At 47.5% G+C, this 19,404-nt stretch overlaps 1 protein-coding gene across 1 annotated transcript in view; it reads right to left on the bottom strand.

Annotated features, from left to right (window-relative positions):
• Nucleotides 1-2,397: 2,397 nt before the first annotated feature.
• The window catches only part of ACSF2 (acyl-CoA synthetase family member 2), a 599,164-nt gene continuing 582,157 nt past the window's right edge, over nucleotides 2,398-19,404 (bottom strand). The window contains exons 15-16 of the mRNA XM_069200070.1: nucleotides 6,831-6,899; nucleotides 2,398-5,049 (exon numbers count right to left, since the gene is read on the bottom strand). Coding sequence (XP_069056171.1) covers nucleotides 4,999-5,049; nucleotides 6,831-6,899 — 120 coding nt within the window. The 3' untranslated portion in view covers nucleotides 2,398-4,998. The remainder of the gene's footprint in view (nucleotides 5,050-6,830; nucleotides 6,900-19,404) is intronic.

Consider the following 19,404-nt stretch of genomic DNA (forward strand, 5'->3'; position numbering starts at 1 on the left):
AGCAGCAGCTGCAGTGAAACCCCAGGAAGGGCAGTTTGGCAGTACCAGGGTCTGTGCTACAGACCACTGGGATCATGGGATTGTGCCAACTATGCCAGGATGGCATAGAGGGGGCAATTCCATGATCATAGACATGTTACATGGCCATATTCTGAGTTACCATTGTGGAGCTACATATAGGTAGTGACCTATATGTAGTGCACGCGTGTAATGGTGTCCCCGCACTCACAAAGTTCAGGGAATTGGCTCTGAACAATGTGGGGGCACCTTGGCTAGTGCCAGGGTGCCCTCACACTAAGTAACTTTGCACCTAACCTTTACCAGGTAAAGGTTAGACATATAGGTGACTTATAAGTTACTTAAGTGCAGTGTAAAATGGCTGTGAAATAACGTGGACGTTATTTCACTCAGGCTGCAGTGGCAGGCCTGTGTAAGAATTGTCAGAGCTCCCTATGGGTGGCAAAAGAAATGCTGCAGCCCATAGGGATCTCCTGGAACCCCAATACCCTGGGTACCTCAGTACCATATACTAGGGAATTATAAGGGTGTTCCAGTAAGCCAATGTAAATTGGTAAAAATGGTCACTAGCCTGTCAGTGACAATTTGGAAAGAAATGAGAGAGCATAACCACTGAGGTTCTGATTAGCAGAGCCTCAGTGAGACAGTTAGTCACTACACAGGTAACACATTCAGGCACACTTATGAGCACTGGGGCCCTGGGTTACCAGGGTCCCAGTGACACATACAACTAAAACAACATATATACAGTGAAAAATGGGGGTAACATGCCAGGCAAGATGGTACTTTCCTACACTAGTGCAATTTAAATATCTCCACCAGGCCTACCTAACACCCCACCGTTTGTGGAAAGTCAGTACCCGTAACTCCTCAGCCTGCTATTGGTGCCAGGAACCCAAAAGGGACTTCCTTCATATCGTATGGACGGGCCTGGTGATATATAAGTACTGGAATACAGTCATGTTCACCCTGTCCGATGTAGGGGGGACTCACATAGAGGTCCAGCCAAGTATAGCACTGCTGGGATAGTAGACAATGTAGGAAGTCTCAGCAATGACAGGACGCTGGTGAGCCTGGGAACAGAGATAGCCAAACGAGATATAGTTAGGTGTTAGATCTCCCCCACAGCTCCTTCAGCAGCAGCCTGGATGAGGGACATGGGCTGGTGAGGAAAGATGGAAGAAACAATCTATGAGGCTGCCCCCGCAAATACAAAAGAATCTGGAGTAAATGGTGGCTACATCATGGTTTGGAGGTATAATAAGGCGAGTAACTGATAATCTGCATAGTTGTGCGGGCAACACTGTAGAATGGGGTGGAGAGCTCAACAAAAATGAGGATTATAATGTAATGCCTTTTATCTGACAAGAGCAATTGTTTTTGTTGTTTGTTTCTATGCAGATCAACAAAATAAAAATGTTGCTATGAAAAAACAGCACACCAGACCAAAAAACAGGCCCACAAACCTCTAAAGAAACAGCTCACATATTTCCCTGTCAGACCAGCACCTCGAACTCTACTCGATTGTCCCATAGGCCAGTCTGACCCTGCTTTTCGGTCTATTTCGCATGAACCATCTTTTGGTAAAGCTACAACAATTCTTTTCAGCACATTACCATTCCTTGCACCTATCCTTATGCTAAACCTGTTAGGGCTAGTACACTCTTGTAGTAGCTGTGCACTTTATAAATTCCTTCAGTCATTTATTCATTCAAATGCAAGCAAACCTTGCAAACATACCATCAGACACGCTTACTGTCAAGACCCCTTCCTATTAACAATAAAAGCACAAAACGCAAAAACCCCACAATCAATACACAATACCAAATCGACCACCACAGAGAACTAATGTTCCCCATCTTGCCCAGACATCTCACTACAATACATGAAAACCAGCCTTATCCCATATTACAAAACTCATCACTTTCAACACACAACCAACCGTCTTCAATACAGATATTTTGGACAATCATCAACTAACAGTACACTTTCATCAGACAGCTTCAGGTCTCAGTGACCAGTGAGATTTCTGTCTTTAGACACTGAGTAAATGATAAGGAAGAAAGCAACAAAAGCTAGAATGTTCAACAAAATAACCACCAAAGCAGAATTCAGAGCAGAACTCTATGAACCACCACTACCACAAAAGCAGAACAAATCACTATCAACACACATGCCACATTACACCATTATCCGAACACAGTCCTATACATCTTTATCGCATCCCTTGAAATGTCAGTGGTTTAGGGTCAGGGTGTCTTCTTTGGAAAGTAAGAAATTACTGCATGGTCTCTCCGGTGCATGGCGCACACTTCCAATGCCGAACTTATCATCTGCACAAAGTCCCAGAAGTTAAAAATAAAAAGAAGGCAAACGTACTAGATTTTCGGGTGTATTAGTTTAATACAAAAGCTGCTCATATTCTGAATAGTATCCTGAGGGTAGCATGCCTCCATTGACATATTTAATCATGCAATCTTTTCTTTAAAAACAAATATTTGCAAACATGTCACATTTATTTTGGCGAAAATCATGTCCTATTTAAGGTTATGTTTTCGAAGGAATTTGACAGTTATTTCCATAAAGCGAAATAAACAAGTGCTGGGTTGAGAGAGAAATCGATGTAAAACGAAGAGAAAAGGGTAATTAGAGAACGAACGACAGACGCCAAAAGAGATCTAAACAAAGAGATAGAGAGGAGGATTCGAGAAGAGAGCTAGAGTGTGGCCTGTGGTAACAGATGCATCCACGACAAGGACCTTGGTTTAAAGGTGTGGCCGCAGGTTTGAATCTCAGCAGGTCAACTCAGCCTTTCAAGCTCCTGGCATCCAAACAGCGAGCAAGGTTAGTTGGGTAACAATCATCTGTTATAAGCACCAGGCGTACCTGAGCTGTCAGTGTGTGCGTTAGAAGTAGGCGGTAATGGTATGCAGCTCAAATAAGGCCTGCCGCTTCTGTGAAGCCTGTCACCGGGTGCATCGCTGTGTCTTTTTAGTGTCATGACTTGTTCTTTGATTTAGTAATTCAAAGATCACCAGGAGTATGACTGACGGTGAGGGGACAAACGACTATGGGTTTCGAGATTTGTCAGTCAAGAAGCGTCACTAAAATGATTCCACAACAAACCCTGCTGTTTGCTTTCCAGAGGAACGTTTTAATAATGGGACACAATATTATTGTTTTTACTAGTCATGACTGGGCATCCATGATGGGGTGGAGATGTTGTTTCTGAATGGGTCAGTAGTCCGGTGCTCATGATGCACAGAAATTATCCCTGTTCCGTCCTTAGATGGGTATGCAAGAAGCACATGTGTGATAAACACAGTGCCTTACGAAGCTTTACTGTCAAGTGGTCCATCTGGGATTACAAGCATGTCAAATTCTAAAAGTCCATTCCTATCTGTACGTTAGCATGAGCATGACCCAATCAGAGCAGGGGAGAGAGAGGTGGATCAAAAAGCATATGATAGGATGGGAAAGTACACTCTGCACAGCTTCTGAAGTTTGAAGACATTCTTTGTATGTATGGGCGAAGAAGAGCATAGAAGCGGTAATGGGAATGGAAAAGCAAGAAAAGAAAAGATAACATGATGAAGTTGTCAAATAGGGACGATGATGGAGGTAATGCAGTAAAATCGGACAAGGATAAGATTGGGAGAATGATAGTATATGAGTGCGAGTAGGCACAGGTGGTAACTTCTTGATTAGTCTAGGAGCAAGATGTCTGCACCACGGGAGGCTGCTCGAAGACATTGGTCTTTTGGTCATTACAGAAGTGGTAAGGAGAAGGGGCCTACATCATCTGGACTGGATGAGGGTTCCATAACATTAGAGTGGAAGTCCAGTGGCTACAGAAATTCTTAGATCTGCTCACTAATGAGGGGAGTTAATTGTGGTTAATCAGACCAAGGAGGACCGCTGGTGCTATGACCACACTGACCAAAAGGAAAAGACGACCAAAGTTACCTAGCTCAATAAAGATGGCAGAAATTAAACTTCACACCAAAGGGGCACAACAGAAGCTGGGATGTGATATTAATGGTGATGGACGGATGCCAAGCCAATGTGGATGGCAGATGTTACAATCACTGGACAATGAGAAGGGCAGTTAGTGGCACCTTGGTTCATTTGGGATGAAAGGTGGCATAATTCTATATATGGATTTGTATGTATTTGGTATTTTTATAGCACAAACCTGGCAAAAGGAGAGTGCTGTACATGGTCAAAGGCAAGCCTAAAGTCAATGAGGAAGAAGACAGGAACCTGAGTTGTGGATAGCTAATATATTGTGATGTAGTGTTCTTTTAAAAAGATAAGTCTTCAACTCTTTCCTAAATTGGAGCAGCGTTGGGGTGGTCCTGATGGACATGGGGATGTTGTTCTGGAGGAAACTGCAGTCTGTGATTACTTGGATTACTGAGGTAGAAATGGCATGTGATAACAGCTGAGACCAAAGAGGATGTTGGAAGGTGGGAGTTCTGATCAAGGGGATGGCAGACTGTCATCTGAGATCCTTGAGGAAAGCAGATTATTGCATTTCAGAACAAAAAAGGACAATAGTAGGTGGGGCCTTTGACTAAAAAGGATTGCATACTGTGGCACCTGAGACTAAAGAGGACAGCAGTCATATACCTTCCGTCCAATAAGTAAGGCAGATAGTTGAATTTCAGAGGCAGACATACCAGTACCGAAGATGAGAGGAATTGGGAGATACCGTGCGTTTGGTCACCCCACCCACTCTTGACGTTATACTCTAATGTTAACTTGTCTAAAATGTGTGCCTAGTTTTTTTGTTGTACAGAGAAAGCAGTCTCCACAGGAGAGCTTTTGGTTGCATATTGGCCCTGGGTAGGGAACACCCTATTTGATTGAATTAAGAAAGTCTTAATGGTGGTCTACAAATATGTGAAGCCAAACTTAAGGGGGCATTCGGGCAACCAGAACCCACAGTGGCATCTACATAGCATCATTAACCATCACTCAGAGATTCAGTGACTTCTTTGCAATCTCCTTCAGTTCAAACTTCTTCACCTGGAACAAAGGGAGAAAGAGAGTCAGGGTACAATGGATACATTCAGCCAGGGGGCAAGGAATAGAACCCCACTTCCCACAACAGAAAAGAAATGCGTCTTTTTTCCAGAACCCCAATATTTCTCTTCTAGCATGAGGTTGGACGCTTCCTCTGCTGCTACTTGAATTCTCATTACTGGATGCATGCAATACTATTCGCAGATCTCTGTATTATATGTTCCGATATTAAAGCTTACACTGTTGCTGTCATACTGATGCATCCACACTTCATAACTGCATTGCTGTCTTATGAGTTTCACCTGTTGTGCGTGGGGGAATTTATATTTTTGCACAAGTGAAACTGTCACTGCTGCTGTCTGACATGCACCTGTGATTTGCATGGAAGTCTCACAATGCTCTTAGGGCCTGTTTTGTTCTTCAGAGCCTGTGAGGGAAGTTTGAAATGCTCTCTGCCTGTGCATTTTCTTTAAAGTGAGACAAAACGCCTCACTGTTCTACCCCTACTGTACTGCTGTGTTATCGAAGCCTCACTGCCCATGCCCCTGCTGTACTGATCTGCACACAAAGAAGACTCCTACTTCTAGGGCCACTTCTGTAATTCGCTTGTGAGAAGGAATGGCCCTGCTACTTGGGGAACATTGCACAGCTGCTTCTCCCGCTGTACCTGTTCGGGTGCTTACTGCGTCTTGCATACTGCCTGTGAGGGAAGCTTACACTGCTGCTGCAGTTCACAGTGCATGCGTGCTACTTGGGGAACATTGCAATTTTGCTGCCTGAGATGCATATGTTCTGTGTGTGAAAGAAGTTTGCACTATTGCTACCTGAGCTGCATATGTTCTGTGTGTGACAGGTTTGCACTACTGCTGTCTGAGCTGCACACGTTCTGTGTGTGAGAGAGGTTTGCACTACTGCTGTCTGAGCTGCACACGTTCTGTGTGTGAGAGGTTTGCACTACTGCTGTCTGAGCTGCACACGTTCTGTGCGTGACAGAGGTTTGCACTACTACTGTCTGAGCTGCACACGTTCTGTGCGTGACAGAAGTTTGCACTACTGCTGCCTGAGCTGCACACGTTCTGTGCGTGACAGAGGTTTGCACTACTGCTGCTTGAGCTGCACACGTTCTGTGTGTGAGAAAGGTTTGCACTACTACTGTCTGAGCTGCACACGTTCTGTGTGTGACAGAAGTTTGCACTACTGCTGCTTGAGCTGCACACGTTCTGTGCGTGACAGAGGTTTGTACTACTGCTGCCTGAGCTGCACACGTTCTGTGCGTGACAGAGGTTTGCACTACTGCTGCCTAAGCTGCACACGTTGTGTGTGTGACAGACGTTTGTATTGTTGAGGTGCAGCTGTGTGTATTTAGAAACTGAATAGTCAAACTATTTTTTATTGTGTGTGCTTGTGCCACACAGAAAGCGAACATCACAGAGAGGCACTTCCATGCTCTTCATTGCTACACCTACTCCGCGTGTAATGAGAGTTCCCCTGCAGCCTGTGCTGTAAATATTCTGTGAATAAGGTGCCTGTTTTGAGTGTGACGGTTTCTTCGCCCTGGTGTCTGTGCTGGGTCCGACGTGTAGGTGAAGGAACCCTGCTGACATAATGCTGTTGCTGCCCTGTGCGTGTGGAGAAACCTTGTACTGCTGCCCTGATGTGTATTTGTTCCACATGTGAGGGAAGGTTGGCCAGTGAGGGCTGCGGTGCTCAGGCTCTAAATAGCTGCACATCTTGCTACTTCCTTCGCTCCCGCGCATGCGCCCTCCTCCCCCGGTCATTCTTACCTTTCCAGACACGGTGAGCGGAAACGCTTTATAAAATAACACATATCGCGGGATCTTGAAGTGTGCGATCTAGAAAACAGAAAAAACAGCTCAATATTACCTTGGAAGCGCGCACAAGCAGCGAACAGTATACACGACCCTCAGGACAGGCTCTAGGATTTTTGTCGCCCTGTGCAAAACGGAAGATACGAGGCCCTTCTAAACTGCATCACAGGAAAATACATCATAGGCAGTGACATCACAGGGCTATTCATATTTTTTGCATCATTGAAATTAGTTGCAAGACCCAACTTCTTGGGTGTAGATAGCAGTACAATGAATAAGAGCATAAATATCCCAACTAAGACAAGTCCATACATTTTAAACCTCTGTTAGTAAATTACATTAGTGAAATTGGGTGGAATCGCTTGGCGCAGGTCTCACGAAAATGAGTATTTTACTCCGGTGTTCACTGTCCAATGTTTACTGATTACATGCACCACTTTAGACAATGTAAGCTGTACAGATGTGACCTACTGAAGAAACAAATTCTTCAAGTGCCTCAATGAAGTGGTAGTGGACACTCAGGCGCATACGCCAGACCTCCGCGAGGCCCTCAATGAGCGTGGCACACAACAAACAGCGTGGAACAGTTGTTTACTGCAGACACTGTATAGGGCTATGTGTTAAAAAACAAAGACCCAGCAGGCACAGGACTGTGATCCTGAGCGGCGATATGGATAAACGCGAATCTTGGCTGGTACAGGATGAAGCAGCAGAGAAGTGTGAGTGTTGTAGGGATGGGACAAACACGAAGATTGGGTGGTGTAGGGATGAAGCAGAGACTCAGTACTGTAGGGGTGGAGCAGGCAGAGATTGGGTGGTGTGAGGATGGAGCTGGCAGAGATTGGGTGGTGTAAGGATGGAGCAGACAGTGAGTGGGTGGTGTAGGGACTGAACAGCAAGATTGGGTGGAGTAGGGATGTAGCAGGCAGAGACTGGGTGGAGTAGGGATGTAGCAGGCAGAGACTGGGTGGTTTAGGGATGGAGCAGAGAGTGATAGGGTGGTGTAACGATGGAACAGGCAGTAAGTGGGTGGTGCAGGGATTGAGCAGGAAGATTGAGTGGTGCAGGGATGGAGCAGGCAAAGACTGGGTGGTGTAGGGATGGAGCAGAGAGATTGGGTGGTAAAAGGATGGAGCAGGCACTGAGTGGGTGGTGTAGGGATAGAGTAGGAAGATTGGGTGGTGAAGTGATATTGCTAAGGTTGTATAAGTAGTGGGGCTGCTAGAACTGCATAATAATGTAAAAGGTGGATAGTCTTGGGTTTTCCTGGCACAAAAGCAGCAGGGCTGCAAATGAAAAACAAGCATTTGCAATTCAACGGGTCTTGCGATTGCTCATGTTAGAGCTGATAGCGTTGTAAACTCCTAACCCGACTTTTCACCTATCGGCAAAAGTGCATTTATGTACGTAACCTGAAAAAGTGCAATAAACTGTGTAAAGCGCTCAACTTCTACCAAGCGAAATCGCGCTAGGAAAATAGAGAAAAAGTAGTCCACGAGCCGGACAGAAAACAGCGAGCCTTGCATGTTTTCTGTACTTGGTCGATGCGCTTGAGGAGGGCTAGCCACCGGAAAAGGCATGACGTATGCATGCCTTCGACTAATGAAAGCAAGCAGATTGTAATAGGCAAGCCCACGCACCAATGAAAAACACTGACGTGACGTTGACAGGGCTCCAAGCCCTTTTCTAATACCTAAAGCGTCTTGCTGCGCATGCGACGCAGGCTCGACCATAAAAAGAACAGCTACCAGTAAACAGCTGCCCATACCCCACGACACAGGGGAGGAATCATACTCCCCAGACCCTCCCAACCATGATCTTGAACTGGACGTCCAAGGGGAGGGGGCAACCCTGCCAAATATCACTCATCACATGTTAAACAAATGCATGTTTTAGTCTTCATTGTATTTCTGCACTGAAACATTTTGTCACAAAATTAGCAGAACTGATATAGCTCTGCAGCAGTTCATGGTCTGGACCACAAATTAGCAGGTATTTGCCAGTTTGAGCTCGGAGAAGACTGACAGCATACAACCGCTACCAGTGCGTGGAGCCCGGCTAGATGGTCTCGGGTTGAGGAAAGGTGGGCGCTGCGTCAACTAGCTTATGAACAAACAAACATGTGGTAGTTGAGAGACTCTATTTAATGGAGGTATGCTGGTGCAGAGTTGAAGGGTTGTGCTGCAAAGAATTGATGGGGAATACAGGAGGAAACATCTCAAAGAGAAAGGCTATCTCTATCAATCCTCTTTGTCTCTTTGCTATCTGGTACTTATATTTCTGCATTTTAATATTAGGGGGAGTACAAGTCGAAGATACAAAATAAGACTGGATGTGCTACTCATTCTTAATAGAAGCTGCGACTCATTCTTGATAGAAAGTATCTCAAGAGATCTACTCACATCAACACACAGGATCATTTTCACGCCTTTAAGTAGTTTAATCAAAGAAAGTTTTACTCCACAAAACAAAGTTTTATTCTGCTGACTCCTGTGGTTATTTCCTAGTTCACTTGGCAGCCCAATCAGGTACCAGGGTTCTGAGGTGGGGCATGAGGGAGGGCTCATTACAGAAGAAAAAAGTATATGTTGGGTACAGTTGCCCCACAGACAACCCATCATAACCAAATGACAGAGGACATGCAATTTCAGTATTAAACAATATGCCCAAACCAAAATAAGTGGCAAACTAGTTTATGGCATGGCAATGTTTTTCAGATTAACTGTTTGAAACGTGATCAGTTTGGAAACATTTCAATGTGTTGATGCATACTAGACCTTTACATAGCTCAAATAAGTGGAACCTTTCTGGAACTAGCAACAGTACCAAAAACAAATTTGTAGGACCGTTCATAATAGTGTCATTTTAAATGTCAATCATGAGACATACAGATATCATCCAGCCTGCTACAAGCTTGGAAGGGAAAGACATGCAGTTTGGAACCTGGAGGGCCCTTCTTCTGGACATAGCAGCCATGATCCAGCGTTGTGCGGCCCAGAAGAGGGCACCCCATTTCTTGGGCCTCCCAGGAATGGTGTAGTGCTACAAGGCCAGAAGAGGGCACCAGTGCCTATGGGCCTTGCAGCACTGGATCGTGGCTGCAAGGCCTAGTAATCCTATGCTAGGATTGCCAACTGTTATTTTACCAGCCTGGCCTGTACTTGTATGTCCATGCTTGCAAATAACCTGAAATAAGCAGTGACATATGTCATTTGTTTCAGTTTGCAAAATAAAAAGTTGAAAACAAACATCTGGACACTTAGCAAGTGTTGGAAATGGCCCTTTTTGAAGGGTTATCCCCAAACGTTTTGCTTTCTTCCTGCTATGTTTTCATATCTGTTTTGCTGGTTTATTGTCTCTGCCCACTTACCACTGCTGATCAGTGCTAATGTGCAAGTGCTCCGTATGTAAATTATATTGGTGCTTAGTTTATCCATGATTGACATATTTGCTTTACTAGTAAGTCCCTAGTAAAGTGCACTAGAGGTGCTTAGGGCCTGTAAATCAAATGCTACTAGTGGGCCTGCAGCACTGATTGTGCCACCCACATAAGTAGCCCTGTAAAGATGGCTCAGACCTGCGACTGCAGTGTCTGTGTGCGCAGTTTTAAACTGCCAATTCAACCTGGCAAGCGTACCCACTTGCCAGGCCCAAACGTTCCCTTTTACTACATGTAAGGCACCTCTACGGTAGGCCCTAGGTAGCCCCAAGGGCAGGGTGCAGTGTATGTTAAAGGTGGGACATGTACTGGTGTGTTGTACATGTCCTAACAGTGAAATAATGCCTAATTTGTTTTTCACTATTGCAAGGCCTACCTCTCTCATAGGCTAACATGGGGGCTGTCTTTAATTATCCTTAAAGTGCAGTTTCACTTAGTAAGCAGACAGAGATATGGAGTTTGGGGTCTCAGAGCTAACAATTTAAAAATACATCTTTTGGTGAAGTTGTTTGAAAATGCCACTTTCAGAAAGTGGGCATTTTTGTGCTTAAACCATTCTGTGCCTCTGCCTGCTTGTGTATTCCATGTCTGGGTCAGACTGACAGTTGGGCTGTTGTGAATTCCCTCTAGACAATGACACAAAGGGAGCTGGGGTGTAGCCTACATATCCTGATGAACCATCTGAGCTACAGTGGAGGAAGGAGTTGTCATTTACACCTGAAAGGGCTGTGCCTGCCCTCACACACTGCAGTCTCCAACCCCCTGGAGGGTGTTTGGGGCCAGGCCAGGGCAAGGAAGGATCTTGTCAACAACAGAGACTTTCCTTTGACGTTTGCCTACTTCAAAGGCAGAAAGAGGTATAAGTAGTGGACCCCAGACTTATAGAATCTTTTTGGATCAAGAGAGACCTCTGCCAAGGAGAAAAGCTGAAGAGCTGGAGGAAGAGTACTGCCCCTTTGCTGTGTGCTTTGCTGGGTTGGCGTGCAGTTGCTGCTTCTGCTTTAAAAGAGAGCAAATGGTGAACTTTGCTGTGTATCCTGCTTGAGAAAGTTCTCCAAGGGCTTGGAGTAGAGCTTGCCTCCTGTTGTAAGTCTCAGGGACACCAAATGAACGCGTTACTTACCTTTGGTAACGACTTTTCTGGTGGATACATTAGCTACCTGTGGATTCCTCACCTAATGAATACTCCCATGGCGCCAGCATTCAACAGAAATCTTCTTCCTAGTCTCTGCACGTCGACGAGGACGTCACTCTAGCCCACGCGACGCCGTCTGACGTCATACAGGCAATAAGAGGTCCTCGACGACGTGCCGACGTCAGTACCAACATTTTTGACGTGCATGAGAACAACAACCCAATACAATGAAAGAGCAAGGCAATATCCCATAACATTGTAAAATACACAACATTGCAATAAAATGGTTGTAGATTTAATATAACTTTTTTTTTTTTTTTTTTTTTAACAGCAAATATATGTAAATCATGTATATACCCAAAAATATATACATATATATATATATATACATATAAATACATACAAGTGTCCATATATACATCATCTATTGCAATCCTGAAGACCAAGAGGAGCCCACTCAAGGATTACTTGGTAAGACCAGAAAGGCAACGGGGAGGCGGGTGGGACCGTGAGGAATCCACAGGTAGCTAATGTATCCACCAGAAAAGTCGTTACCGAAGGTAAGTAACTCGTTCTTCTGATGGATACAACTACCTGTGGATTCCTCACCTAATGAATAGAGTCCCAAAGCAGTACCACTCCCGGTGGAGGGTGCCGAAATGGTCAAATCAAGAAATCCTGCAGCACTGACCGTGCAAAATGGCCGTCCCTTCTGACCTCAGAGTCCAAACAGTAATGTTTCGCAAAAGTGTGAAGGGACGACCAAGTTGCGGCCTTGCAGATGTCGACCACAGGAACACCTCTGGCCAAGGCCGAAGTGGCCGACTTAGCTCTGGTGGAATGAGCTCTAATGCCATCAGGAGGATCCTTCTTTGCCAAAGAGTAACAGATTTTAATGCAAAGAACAACCCACCTGGAGAGTGTTCTCTTGTGGACTGCCTTTCCTCTCCTCTTGCCCACGTATCCGATGAACAGCTGATCCTCCAGCCTGAAATCCTTCGTTCTATCAATGAAGAAGCTTAACGCCCTCTTTGGGTCCAAGCGATGTAGTCTCTCTTCCTCCTTTGAAGGATGAGGCGGAGGATAGAACGTGGACAAAGTAATTGTCTGGGCCAAATGGAAGGGTGAAACAACCTTCGGAAGGAAAGCAGCCTTGGTCCTCAACACCACCTTATCCCCATAAAAAGTTGTATAAGGGGGTTTTACCGATAAGGCTTGCAACTCACTCACTCTCCTTGCAGATGTTATAGCCACCAGGAAGACTGTTTTAATAACCAAATACCTTAAGGGGCAAGAATGCATAGGCTCAAAAGGGGACCCCATAAGGAAAGTGAGGACCAAGGACAAATCCCATTGAGGCATAACGAATGGTTTTGGCGGATATTTATTTAGAAGACCTTTCAAGAATCTGAGAACAATAGGGGATTTAAATAACAATGGTTGGTCTGGAAGACAAATGAAGGCTGACAAAGCCGACAAATAACCCTTTATGGTAGCCACTGCACAACCCTTCTGCGCTAGAGACAGAGCAAAAGACAAGACATCCGACAGATGAGCATGTAAGGGATCAATCTGTCTCTCCCCACACCACGTAACAAATTTAGACCGCCTATTAGCGTAGATAGATTTAGTGGAGTGTCGCCTGGCCGCTAATATAACATCCACTACATCAGGCGGGAGAGAGAAGGAACTCAGATTGCCCCGTTCAATCTCCAGGCATGTAGGTGTAGACTCTGGAGGTTGGGGTGTAAAACCTGCCCCTGCGAGAGGAGGTCTGCCCTGAGAGGGAGACGGAGCGGAGGGCACAGCGAGAGTTGGAGAAGGTCGGAGTACCACACCTTCCTTGGCCAATCCGGAGCTATTAAGATGACTTGGGCCCGGTCTTGGCGAATCTTCCTCAACACTCGAGGAATCAAGGGTATGGGGGGAAACGCGTAAAGCAACTGGTCGCACCAGGTTATCAGAAACGCGTCCCCCAATGCTCCCTGCACCGGATACTGGAGGCTGCAGAATAACGGACAATGCGCGTTCTCCCGAGTGGCAAACAGATCTATCCGAGGAAACCCCCACATCTGGAAGATTAAACGGACTTGATCTGGATGGAGATGCCACTCGTGGTCGGCCGAGAATTGGCGACTGAGACTGTCCGCACATACATTCAAGACCCCGGCCAGATGATTTGCTACCAAGCAAATCTGATGGTCCTTTGCCCAGGACCATAGTCGAAGAGCTTCTCTGCAGAGAAGGTACGACCCTACTCCTCCCTGTTTGTTTATGTACCACATCGTGGTAGTATTGTCCGTCAGGACCTGTACCGACTGACCACGAAGGGAAGGGAGGAAGGCCTTGAGAGCCAGACGTACAGCCCGTAACTCTAACAGATTGATATGAAACATCTGTTCCTCTGGAAACCAAAGTCCTTTGATCTCCAGATCCCCCAGATGAGCTCCCCACCCTAGAGTGGAAGCATCCGTTATGACCGTGGCCACTGGTGGCGACTGCGCGAACGGCTTTCCTTGCAAAAGATTGTTGCTCGCAATCCACCAATTCAAGTCCACAGCAGCATCTCTGGAGATCTTGACCGCACCTTCTAGATCTCCCTTGTGTTGAGACCACTGCCTTCGGAGGCACCACTGAAGAGCCCTCATGTGCCAGCGAGCATGCGTGACCAACAGTATGCAGGAGGCAAACAGACCGAGCAGACGAAGGACCTTGAGGACTGGAACGACAGCTCCATTTCGAAACATTGGAACCAATTCCTGAATATCTTGAACCCGCTGAGGCGGAGGAAAGGCTCGATTCAATGTTGTATCCAGTACTGCCCCTATGAACAGGAGGCGCTGAGAGGGCTACAGGTGAGATTTGGGCACGTTCACCGAAAAGCCCAGGTCGAACAACAACTGGGTTGTTGACTGCAGATGATACGACACAAGCTCTGGGGACTTGGCTTTGATCAACCAGTCGTCCAAGTAAGGGAATACTGCTATCCCCTTCCTTCTGAGCTCTGCCGCAACCACTGACATCACCTTCGTGAAGACTCAAGGTGCTGAAGTAAGACCAAACGGGAGGACCGCAAACTGATAGTGCTGCGACCCTACCACAAACCGGAGATACTTCCTGTGCGACTTGAGTATCGGGATATGAAAATAAGCATCCTGCAAGTCGACAGACACCATCCAATCTTCTTTGTTCAACGCCAAAAGCACCTGTGCTAGGGTCAGCATCTTGAACTTTTCCTGATTGAGGAACCAATTCAAGATCCTCAGATCCAGGATCGGTCTCAACCGACCATCTTTCTTGGGAATCAGGAAGTACCTTGAGTAACAACCTTGACCCCTTTCCTGCTCTGGCACCAACTCCACCGTGCCCTTTGAAAGGAGGACTTGAACCTCCTGTTTTAGCAACAGGAGGTGTTCTTCTGAACAATAAGATGGGCGGGGCGGGAGGGGGGGCGGAAACTCCCGAAAGGGAAGGGTGTAGCCTTTCTCCACAATACTGATAACCCAAGTGTCCGTTGTAATAGTCTCCCACTTGTGGAGAAAATGCCGTGATCTTCCCCCTACAGGAGAGAAGTGAGTGGTAAATGGTAGAGGCCTAAGGCTGCTTTCCCTGCTGCACCCCTCCAGAGGACGAGGAAGAGGCAGAGTGCTGTTGAGAGGCTCCTCTGGTGCGGGCCCTACCTCTCCCTCTAAATGATCTATAGGGGTGAGAAGAGGCGGCTTGCTGGAACCTCCCCCAAAAGGAAGAGGAGGAAGAGCCACGCCCAAATCCACGAAACCTCCTGAAAAACCTGGAAGAGGCAGAGGAAGAAGGAGCTTGCAGCCCTAACGATTTGGCTGTGGCCCTGCTCTCTTTAAATCGCTCCAACGCCGAATCTGCCTTTGCTCCAAACAGTTTGTCCCCATCAAACGGGAGGTCTAATAGGGTCGACTGTACATCCGCAGAAAACCCTGAATTACGGAGCCAGGCCTGTCTCCTTGCCACCACAGCCGTGCCCATCGCCCTAGCCACCGAGTCGGTCGTGTCCAGTCCAGACTGGATAATCTGGGTTGCGGCAGCCTGGGCGTCTGAGACAACATCCAAGAGTCCCTGGGGAAGCTCCGTAAAAGAAGATGAAATATCATCCATAAGAGCATGGACATATCCCCCCAGAATGCAAATTGCGTTGGTGGCCTTCAACGCCAAACTGCAAGAAGAAAATATTTTCTTGGATTGCGCATCCAGTTTTTCGGAGTCCCTGTCTCCTGGCACCGTCGGGAAGGATCCAGGCGCTGATTTTGATGAACAGGAGGCTTGCACCACCAAGCTCTCCGGCGTAGGGTGTCTTGAAAGAAAGCCAGGGTCAGATGGAGCAGCCCGATATCTCCTGGCCACAGCCCTATGGACTGCAGAGGAAGATACAGGCTTTTTCCACACCTCCAACACCGGATCAAGCAAAGCCTCATTAAACGGCAAGAGAGGCTCCGCTGCAGCAGAGTCCGGATGCAGCACCTCCGTCAATAAATTCTGCTTCGCCTCTGCCACCGGCAAAGGCAGGTCCAGAAAATTAGCCGCCTTCCTCACCACCGCGTGAAAGGTAGCGGCCTCCTCCGTATACTCCCCTGGTGATGAAAGGTCCCACTCAGGGGAAGTATCCAGCCCACTGGACGTATCCAGACCATGCAGTCCATCACCCGAGTCCTCAACCTCTCCTTCCTCCAGGACTCGCTGGTACTCCTGCTCTTCCAACAGACGGAGAGCACGCCTCCTTGAATGTAGTCTCTGCTCAATGCGCGGAGTCGACATGGCCTCTGCCGAAGTCGATGATCGGCGCCGATCTCCAGAAGCATCCGACGCCGCATCCGGCGCCGCAGGCAGCTTCGGCGCCTATGAAGGAGCAGGACAAAGAGATCTTGGAGCCGATGGACCCAACGGAGTCACAGGATGAAATCCCGACGTCGACGGGATGGAAACATCCGAAGCCAACCCCTCTGAAGCCACCGGAGCGGCCACCGGCGCCGACACCGGCGCCGAGCCCACATTCCCAAAAGGGAGAAAGGGCATAAAGGGTGCCGGCCGAAGAGGCGCAGGATCACCCAATGAAAAGGCCAAAGGCCCCGAAGGACCAGCCGGAGCACCTCCTGGAGCCATCTGCTGAAAGATGGTATACATCGCATTCAGAAATGCGGTACTATCGGCTCCAGGGGCTGGAAAAGCCGGATACTGAGGTGCCTGGATCGAAGGCGACCCCAACGCCGGCCTCGACGCCGGAGACATCACAAGAGTCTGCATCACCTCAACCACAGACGCTTGTCCAGGCGAAGTCGGTGACGCCGGAGAGGGCAACGGCGTCGATGGATGCGGCGTGACCGTCGGACTGACCTCCCAAGTCCTCCGACGCCGAGCCGAAGGCGACCTCGAACGAGTCTCCTTGCTTGAATGACGCCGTGAATCTCTACGGCGCCGGGAGTCTCGATGACGCCGATGAGACCTTGGCGAGGAAGACTTCTTGTGATGTTTTTCCTTTCTCTTCGACTTCGCCAGGAATAATTTAGCCTCACGTTCCTTGAGGGCCTTCGGATTCATGTGCTGACATGAATCGCAAGTCACAACGTCGTGATCGGAGCTCAAGCACCAGAGACAGTCGGAGTGAGGATCTGTAACGGACATCTTGCCCCCACACTCTCGACAGGGCTTGAAACCCGACTTTCTCTGAGACATTGTTACCGCAGAGAAGAACTACGCAGCAGAAAACACACTGTAACCACTAAAGTAACAGTAGCTCCCTCGAAGATAACCGTTTCGAATGCACGGAAAAAAGGGAACTGACGTCGGCACGTCGTCGAGGACCTCTTATTGCCTGTATGACGTCAGACGGCGTCGCGTGGGCTAGAGTGACGTCCTCGTCGACGTGCAGAGACTAGGAAGAAGATTTCCGTTGAATGCTGGCGCCATGGGAGTATTCATTAGGTGAGGAATCCACAGGTAGTTGTATCCATCAGAAACTTAATTTTCATCTGCTTACAGCACTGGGAGCTATGTGTTTTGTGCTGTTCAGGAAAAAAAGCCACAGTGACGCCGTCAACGATGCCGCTGGCCTGCACCATGATCTGCCGATGCCACACAGAGCCTCACCGCCCGCTTCACTCTGCAACCCTGGCCTCACCAATGCCGCCATCTGACACCGCCACAAGCCGCTGCTTGCACCGTCACCTGTGGACCCCGCACTCTGGCATCGCCTTGCTCACACCGCAGCCTGGGCATCCCCGAAGTCGTCGCTTCTTGTAACACCAGTGCCACTACCTGCAAGGTGGCATATGAAAACCGCTTGTGAGGTCCACAAAGCACCGTCCCATCACGCACCGCAGCTCCAGTCCACCGACGCCAGCACCATTGTCTCCAGTGTCCTCACCAGGCGTCCCTGTTTGCACCAAGACCCGTGGACACTGCATGGAGCCCGTCCCACGCCGCCGACTTGGGCCTACCCACAACAGCGCTTCACCAATGACAACACCGCTGCCCCGCTTCAAACTGCAGCCCTGGTCTTACTGACGCCGCTGGACGCCGTCACTGAGCCACTGCCTGCACTGTGACCTGTAGGTACCACACGTTGCATCATCCCGCTTTGCATCACAGCCCGATGCCATCCACACCAGCGCTCCTGACTTCATCAGCCTGGAGTTGGATTTGCAACGGGTGTGACTTCAAGGGCCTGATGACCCCTGCACCAACCTCCGGAACCGACGCCAGAGACGCCGCTCTCCAGATCTCATCACAAGGATCACGACGCCCTGCATTTCCAAGGTTCTGTTTGTGGATCTTCCTGACACCGTAGCTGGCCTGTGACGCCACGGCTGGCCTGAACTGTTGGATTTGTTGTTTACAACACCGTGATAGCCCCAGACAGAGCTATCGACTTCGATAGCTGTACCTTTAAGCTAATTCTTGCAAAATTCATATCTTTATTAGTGTATGTTGGATTTTTCTAGTTTTGGTCTTGTTTTACACAGATAAATATTGGCGAATTTTCTAAAACTGGTGTGGTGTCCTCTTGTAGTGTTTTCACTGTATTACTGTGTGCTATGTGCAAATGCTATATATATTGCTTCTGAGATAAGCCTGACTGCTCGTGCCAAACTACCAAGGGGGTGAGCAGGGGTTATCTGAGCGGGTATCTCCCTTATCCTGACTAAAGTGAGGGTCCGTACTCAGGGTGCAAAGCGACTGCCAACTAGAGAACCCATTTCTAACAGCAAACACAGAAGTAAAACTACGATTGTTCATCAGCTGAGGGGCACTGATTGACAAATAACAGCAGCTATTACCATAGAAACACAGACGAGGCACTAAGGAACTAAATTAAGTGCACCTTTTAAACCCAGACTCATGTGTCTTAAATAAAGACTGGGAAAATAAAAACGTGCCTCCCTATGCTGAGGTGCTACATTTGCCAAAATCTGCACCGGTAGTTGAATAAAACCCTGCTGTTCCCTCTTCCACCCTCTTCTCCTTACCTGTTATTTCTCACCAGTATAACTATCCCCCATCTAGAATCAACCAGCGTCTCAAAATGTAGTAGCACAAGTTACACTAAATACACACCAGAAATTCTACAATATAAGCACAGGATCACCCAGGAAATCTACTATAGCTTGTAAGGTCACATCGGTTATTTACACATAATCACAACTGTGATATGCAGTCGAGGGATCCATGCTGCTGTTCATAACTGGGTTAGCACTGTGCCCTGTCCGATGATCAAAAATAAATGTGTGACTAGATCAAAGGCCTTCATTTCTCCTGCGAGGATCTAAAACAAAAGATCCATACGTTTTTTTTGTAAGAAATTTAAGTGATTCGAACCTTGAAGGAATGGTCCTAAACTACGATATTCATTTGAGTTTTTATTTTGCTCTAAGATAAAAGCCGATTTTATGTGAAACTTGAAATGATCTCATAACCACTTCTCTGCTGTA

The sequence above is a fragment of the Pleurodeles waltl genome, chromosome 7, assembly GCF_031143425.1.
Source record: "Pleurodeles waltl isolate 20211129_DDA chromosome 7, aPleWal1.hap1.20221129, whole genome shotgun sequence".
Taxonomy (NCBI): Eukaryota; Metazoa; Chordata; class Amphibia; order Caudata; family Salamandridae; genus Pleurodeles; species Pleurodeles waltl.